The following is an 8176-nucleotide window of genomic DNA, read 5'->3' as shown; positions in this document are numbered from 1 at the left end:
GCTGAGATAGGCTCCAGCACCCCCCGCGACCCCGAACGGGACAAGCGGTAGAAAATGGATGGATGGGTGGCATTTAGTGGTCAATTGTAGAGATGTCCGATAATATCGGCCTGCCGATATTATCGGCCGATATATGCGTTAAAATGTAATATCGGAAATTATCGGTATCGTTTTTTTTTGTTTTTTTGATTAAATCAACATAAAAAACACAAGATACACTTACAATTAGTGCACCAACCCAAAAAACCTCCCTCCCCCATTTACACTCATTCACACAAAAGGGTTGTTTCTTTCTGTTATTAATATTCTGCTTCCTACATTATATATCAATATATATCAATACAGTCTGCAAGGGATACAGTCCGTAAGCACACATGATTGTGCGTGCTGCTGGTCCACTAATAGTACTAACCTTTAACAGTTAATTTTACTAATTTTCATTCATTACTAGTTTCTGTAACTGTTTTTATATTGTACTTTCTTTTTTATTCAAGAAAATGTTTTTAATTTATTTATCTTATTTTACTAATTTTTTTAAAAAGTACCTTATCTTCACCATACCTGGTTGTCCAAATTAGGCATAATAATGTGTTAATTCCACAACTGCATATATCGGTTGATATCGGTATCGGTTGATATCGGTAATTAAAGAGTTGGACAATATCAGAATATCAGCAAAAAGCCATTATTGGACATCCCTAGTCAATTGTACAGGATATGTACTTGACTGTGCAATCTACTAATAAAAGCTTATATCAATGCAACCAGTAGCATTATTTTGTTTTTAGCACGAGTGATCTTCTTTCATATTATAGAGCATCTTTGTCAGATCAGTGTGGACAAGGCTACACATTTTTTCATATAATGTATATATATTTGGGACGGCATGTTCCGTTGATAGAGCGGCCGTGCCAGCAACTTGAGGGTTCCCGGTTCAATCCCCAGCTTCCGCTATCCTTGTCGCGTCCGTTGTATCCTTGAGCAAGGCACTTCACCCTTGCTCCTGATGGGTCGTGGTTAGGGCCTTGCACGTCAGCTCCCGCCATCAGTGTGTGAACGGGTGAATGTGGAAGTAAGTGTCAAAGCGCTATACAAGTATAACATTTAACATAAATTACAACAAAATAACACTCACAGACACAAAGTAAAACAACAAGGTCAACATTTTATTTCAAGACCATATTTTAGAAATTATTGGCTTTTTGTCAAAAACACAAAAATCATTTACTTTTTTCATGGTTTGAATGTGGATTTTTTTAAACATTTTTTTTTGTTTTCATTAAAACAACCTTTGACATGACACGAATGGGAAGGAAAATTTGGGCCTTTGAAGTCTTTTAGTCGTGAGTCAACCGAGCATTAAATGGACTTTATTCATGAACACGTGATTTGAACAACAAATAATTCCAAGGCATAAACCTTTAATCTCCTGACAGTATGAAACATATTCAATAGCTACATTTAAAGTTCCAGAGTGAAGACGCACTATTGTGACTTTCATGACATCTACAAATTAAAAGTCCAAATAGCAGAAGAAATCTTCATGGCAGGAAGGCGTTTAAAACAGCACTTTTTTTTAAATCATTTTTTGTCAAGCAATAATACACAAGACTAAAACCAAAAGCAGGGCCGGCTCTACGTAGGGGCAAGAGGGGGAGCCCCCTCAAACCAAAATGTTTGACATCGAGGAATTTCATTCTACTAAACCTACAAAATGTATACATTACAAGTTGATCAAGTAAACCAGTGTTGACAAATTAAAAATGAGACAAAAATTTGTCACATTCAATCATATTTAATTTTGTCTTATAAATGGGTGGGACAAGTTCGTATTATAGCCAATCACAGTTCTTTGAAAGCGTACAATGACTGAGGGTGGGAGTAAGTGACGAAAGTGGGCCAATCAGATGCTTTTCCTTCTGAGATGAAACTTCAAATTGAATTTGTCATTGGCGGCACCAAAACAAAAAGGTGATGATTTAACGTGTTTTACATCCTAATATCACCTTGGAGAAAGTGAATAGGACACATTTTATTTTTGACGCTATATGCCATCAGCAGGTAAGCCATTGATGGTGACATCTACCGAATGTTGTAAACTCATAGATCACACGCACGTAACATGCCCACTAATAGTACACACTATTTTATAGATTGCTCACGCTGCTTATTGCGTGGTATTTGGATCTTAGTAAATCAGGCCCATGCTGTAGCCAACAACCAAATTCTATGAAGAAGGCAAGGTTACTACCATATTAGCACAGATAAGTGCTGGAGCATGATGCCCCCTTCACATTTCTGACTGCCCCTTCATATATGCCTGCCTAGAACCGGCCCTGACCAAAAGTAAAAAATAAAAGCAGAGGTACATTCAAAGCTTTGGCTATCAACAGAAAACAATACAAAGCGATTGAAAGAAGGTAATAACAGTTACGTGTTATTAGCCACACGATGACTATGTAGAAAGAAAAGCACATTTTGATGCGAAACATGTGGGCCCCACTGAAGTTTTAGTCATCAGCAGAAAGCTAAAACTGAGAATTGTGCTGGTAGAAATAATGTTACCTAGTTATTTTTCTTTTTCAGTATGGTTCTTGGATGCTAAAAAGTAAAACCAGAAGCAAATATTAAAGACTACGGTTTATTTTTTCTACTCTATTACTTGTTTGTCCAAATGATGGCCAGGAACACTAAGAGTGACTACATCTAGCTAAGAGAACTAAAGTCTAAAATAATCCAAAAAAGTAGAAGAGATCTAGTAAGACTTAATGTAAAAGAAATAAAAGGTTAGTCGGTATAACAATATCTAACTTACCAGACTAAGATGTTTTTTTATGGATCACAACTATACTGTAAGTGTACACCTTGACTTCGTTCTTCCAAGTCAGGTCCTCCATGACTAGAGCGTGTGTTCAAGACAATTTTGCATGGCGCTGAAGGAGGCACATCACTCCTGAGCGTCGCCATCTTCAGACTCAATGCGGCGCTCCTCTTCATCCTCTTCCTCCTCCTCCTCAGCGGGCACGTCTGCCACCTGTTCCTCCTCGGCGTCTGCGGCGGCGTTGTCGGCGTCGGAATGGTTCCAGGGTTCGCTATCCACCTCACTCTCCTTTTGCTCTTTTTTCTTGTTGACCGATCCCTTGGGACGACCTCTTGTACGCGGTGTGCCGTCTGCACCCAGGATGGGTTTTGGGGGGCGCGACGTGGAGTTAGGGTTGCGTAGGTGGGCGCCTCTCTTGGTTTCGGACTTGCGGGGTCGACCTGGGGCACGGCGCGGGGTGTCTGAGGCTCCTTCTGGAGGATCAACAAGAGGATGTTTCCTCGGCCTTCCTAAAGGCTTCCATATTTTTGGCTTGGAAGATTCCCCCTTTGAGGACAAGGGATATTTTCTTGGACGACCTCTTTTTCGCGGGGATCCCTCGTACTTGCGTAGGTGTCCGCCTGTTCCAGCTTCCGACTTGCGTGGCCGACCACGGCCCCTGCCTCCCGGACCTTTCCCCGGGACACCAACGAGGGGGTGCTTCCTCGGCCTCCCCAGAGGCTTCCAACCTCGCTTTTTGGATCCCTCTGTGGAAGGCAATGGGTATTTCCTTGGATGACCCCTTCCCGACATTTCATTTCTGGGTCGCCCGCGCTTCCCTGTCTTCCGGGGAACCCGAATCTCCAGCCTGGAAGGAGGAATGTGCTTTCTTCGCGGACGTCCTGCTTGTAAGCGGACCTCATCAAACAGTTTCTTGTTCAACGAGCCTTTTGGACGTCCTCGTCCCCTCTTGGGGCGAAGTGGGTCATCTGCCGGAACTTGCTTTCGCTCTGAGCTACTCATCCTCGGCCTTCCTCTGCCCCTCGGAGTCTTCGGGATCCCGTTGTCATCCAACTCCACCTCTTTGGGCTGAGGTGTCTTTTTGGCAGAACTTTTCGGCCGACCTCTCTTCTTCGGCCCCCATTCATTACTCTCATCATCGCTGGAGAGATTTTCCACTTTGCGCTTGCCAGACCCCGTAGGACGACCCCTTCCCCTTTTCGGCTTGTCGGGGCTGCTGTTGTCTAGAGCCTTCTCAGCTGTGCGTTTGTTGACCGACCCGCTTGGCCTGCCTCTCTTTTTGGGAGTGTACTCTTCACTGCCGGCCAGGTTCTTGAACCCCAGTGCGGGTTCACTGTTCGAAATGCCAGACACCAGCTCCATGAGGTTTAAATCTGGAATATTGACCTTCGGCTTCTTAGCACTTTTGGGTCTTCCTCTGCCCCTTTTCACAAAGCTGTTGTCAGAATTTTCTTCGCTAGACTCGTCTTGGTTTAGAACATCTCCTTGTTCTTCTTCAACCACTCTCAAGTCTTCTTCCATTCCGCTGCTGTTTGCTTGTACTGCAAATAGATGGGCATCTGTAAGTCCACACATTGCAACAGTTGATAATAAATGTTTTACGTTTACACATTGATGCTCAGAGGAGGCATGAAAACTTCCCTATTTCTTTCTTTCAATATAGTGTACATTTACATTGTATTTGTTTATTAATTCTATGTCTACTTGTAATTATGCAAATCTTTTATAATTGATTGTAACATATATTCTACGAATTCAAATGTATTTTTGTCATCTCTTATATATTTGGTATTCAATATTTTTTCTTTTGTCTCGTGCTTCTTCTTAAAGGCCTACTGAAACCCACTACTACCGACCACGCAGTCTGATAGTTTATATATCAATGATGAAATCTTAACATTATAACACATGCCAATACGGCCGGGTTAACTTATAAAGTGACATTTTAAATTTGCCGCTAAACTTCCGGTTCGAAACGCCTCTGAGGATGACGTATGCGCGTGACGTAGCCCGACGAACACGGGTATGCCTTCCACATTGAAGCCGGTACGAAAAAGCTCTGTTTTCATTTCATAATTCCACAGTATTCTGGACATCTGTGTTCGTGAATCTGTTTCAATCATGTTCATTGCATTATGGAGAAGGAAGCCAAGCAAGCAAAGAAGAAAGTTGTCGGTGCGAAATGGACGTATTTTTCGAACGTAGTCAGCCACAACAGTACACAGCCGGCGCTTCTTTGTTTACATTCCCGAAAGATGCAGTCAAGATGGAAGAACTCGGATAACAGAGACTCTAACCAGGAGGACTTTTGATTTGGATACACAGACGCCTGTAGAGAACTGGGACAACACAGACTCTTACCAGGATTACTTTGATTTGGATGACAAAGACGCAGACGTGCTACTGTGAGTATGCAGCTTTGGCTTTTTTTTGCGTATGTACGTAACTTTTTTAAAATATATAAGCTTTATGAACCTTGGGTTAGGTGAACGGTCTTTTGGGCTGAGTGATTGTGTGTGTTGATCATGTGTTTGAATTGTATTGGCGTGTTCTATGGAGCTAGGAGCTAGCAGAGGAGCTAGGAGCTAGCATAACACGTACCGTACCGTAAGTGCGCGTCACGTACGTAACTTTTTAAAAATATATAAGCTTTATGAACCTTGGGTTAGGTGAACGGTCTTTTGGGCTGAGTGATTGTGTGTGTTGATCGGGTGTTTGAATTGTATTGGCGTGTTCTATGGAGCTAGGAGCTAGCAGAGGAGCTAGGAGCTAGCATAACAAACACGCAGGTGTTATTATGCAGGATTAATTTGTGGCATATTAAATATAAGCCTGGTTGTGTTGTGGCTAATAGAGTATATATATGTCTTGTGTTTATTTACTGTTGTAGTCATTCCCAGCTGAATATCAGGTACCGTGAGTATGCAGCCTTGGCTGCTAAACATTCGATAACTTGACCGTATGTGCGCGTCACGTACGTAACTTTTTAAAAATATATAAGCTTTATGAACCTTGGGTTAGGTAAACGGTCTTTTGGGCTGAGTGATTGTGTGTGTTGATCGGGTGTTTGAATTGTATTGGCGTGTTCTATGGAGCTAGGAGCTAGCAGAGGAGCTAGGAGCTAGCATAACAAACACGCAGGTGTTATTATGCAGGATTAATTTGTGGCATATTAAATATAAGCCTGGTTGTGTTGTGGCTAATAGAGTATATATATGTCTTGTGTTTATTTACTGTTGTAGTCATTCCCAGCTGAATATCAGGTACCGTGAGTATGCAGCCTTGGCTGCTAAACATTCGATAACTTGACCGTATGTGCGCGTCACGTACGTAACTTTTTAAAAATATATAAGCTTTATGAACCTTGGGTTAGGTAAACGGTCTTTTGGGCTGAGTGATTGTGTGTGTTGATCAGGTGTTTGAATTGTATTGGCGTGTTCTATGGAGCTAGGAGCTAGCAGAGGAGCTAGGAGCTAGCATAACAAACACGCAGGTGTTTTTATGCAGGATTAATTTGTGGCATATTAAATATAAGCCTGGTTGTGTTGTGGCTAATAGAGTATATATATGTCTTGTGTTTATTTACTGTTGTAGTCATTCCCAGCTGAATATCAGGTCACCCCCGGCTCTCACAGCATCTTCCCTATCTGAATAGCTTCAACTCCCCACTAGTCCTTCACTTGCACTTTACTCATCCACAAATCTTTCATCCTCGCTCAAATTAATGGGGAAATTGTCGCTTTCTCGGTCCGAATCTCTCTCACTTCATGCGGCCATCATTGTAAACAATAGGGAACTTTGCGTATATGTTCAACTGACTACGTCACGCTACTTCCGGTAGGTGCAAGCCTTTTTTTTATCAGATACCAAAAGTTGCAATCTTTATCGTCGTTGTTCTATACTAAATCCTTTCAGCAAAAATATGGCAATATCGCGAAATGATCAAGTATGACACATAGAATAGATCTGCTATCCCCGTTTAAATAAAAAAAATTCATTTCAGTAGGCCTTTAACAGGAGTGTCTTTTTTTTCTTCTTCTTGTGACTGAGCTCGAAATTTCCCTTATGGAGCACTAATTTTTCTAAGTCTACTGGCGATGCCCTCTGCTGGTGATTAAACAAAATGCAAGAATACAATCGCAATAATTTTTTCATTGCTTATATTTATTTACACACTGAATATGTTAGGTGTTATTTAACTTAATTAATATATTTACCAAAATATCCAAGCACAACTTGTAGTAAAATGTGAGATTAAGAAGTTGATGTATTATTCAATAAGACATTATTTACATGAAGCCCTGTAAATTAAAATTTAATTTAGACCAACATATATTCAAACGTTCCCTCTATTAAGATACATTTTAATTGCAATTCTGCATTGAAGTAGGTTAATCTGAACAATCACCAAAATATACAAAATATAATTACTAGAAAAATAGTAATTATCATACCTACAAATATCAAATATTACATTTGACAGACCGTATTTATAATTTGAGGTAATTTTGTTTTCGACATTTTCCCGCAGAGGAAAAACGGCACCGTCTCGAAACAATAAAGCGTGCAGAATAATGAAAAATATATTCCAGTAATATTTAAATTGTCGGTATAATATATTCATAAATATTATAGCTGCGTGGTTTTATTCTATCGCTGCAGTTGTTGTTAGGAGAGAGTGTTTGGCATGGCTCTGTCTAATTCCTGGGCCACAACGGCGGGAACGTAGAGCGCCAGTCAAGTGTTTCGGAAAAAGGCAATACTAACAACGCTAGAAAAGCGTAAGTAAAATGTTCGCTGGATGTTTACAGGTTTAGTAAAAAATGACGAAAAAAATACTCGCAAGAATGGAATTAACAGACTGCACATTCAAAATAATATTAGCAAACAATCGGTATGATTATGAAGCAGACCGTTTTCCAAGTGATAGTCTGTTTCAAAATCGACAACGGCGGGCAGACAAACAAGCTCGCTAGCAAATACGATATTTTTAAATGCTGCATGCAAACGAGTGTGAATATCCTACCTTTTGGACAGCCTTAAGAGGCCTTTAATTCAATTTAGCAGAAAATACTGCATGACCGTGTCGACCGGGAAAATACTAAATGGCGCCAATTATTGTGGCTGTGACGGCGGTAATATATTTGCTATTGCTTCCGGTAGTCCGTCACTAGTGCCTCGGGTAGGAACCACAATTTACCTTTACTATGTTCCCATGTACTTCATAGAGTGGGACGTAAGTGTGCAGTACATTCATCCATTTTCTACCAACAAGTATAATACAATAAAGCGTACGATGATAAGAGAGAAGGATACAAATATTAATATTTAATTTTAAAAAAAAGATAATAGATT

At 40.6% G+C, this 8176-nt stretch overlaps 1 protein-coding gene across 2 annotated transcripts in view; it reads right to left on the bottom strand.

Moving 5' to 3' along the window:
- Positions 1-1145: 1145 nt before the first annotated feature.
- The window catches only part of LOC133650402 (chromosomal protein D1-like), an 8022-nt gene continuing 991 nt past the window's right edge, over positions 1146-8176 (bottom strand). Inside the window, exons 1-2 of one of the 2 annotated variants that reach the window (XM_062047605.1) lie at positions 7848-8002; positions 1146-4362 (exon numbers count right to left, since the gene is read on the bottom strand). In XM_062047605.1, the coding sequence (XP_061903589.1) occupies positions 2948-4342 (1395 nt within the window). In that variant the 5' untranslated portion in view covers positions 4343-4362; positions 7848-8002 and the 3' untranslated portion in view covers positions 1146-2947. Of the gene's footprint in view, positions 4363-7847; positions 8003-8176 lie in introns of those variants that run through there. The other variant, XM_062047604.1, reaches the window with a different exon arrangement.

The sequence above is a fragment of the Entelurus aequoreus genome, linkage group LG05, assembly GCF_033978785.1.
Source record: "Entelurus aequoreus isolate RoL-2023_Sb linkage group LG05, RoL_Eaeq_v1.1, whole genome shotgun sequence".
NCBI classification, from domain to species: Eukaryota; Metazoa; Chordata; class Actinopteri; order Syngnathiformes; family Syngnathidae; genus Entelurus; species Entelurus aequoreus.
Note: the sequence above shows the minus strand (reverse complement) of the source record. Positions and strands in the feature narration are given on the sequence as shown.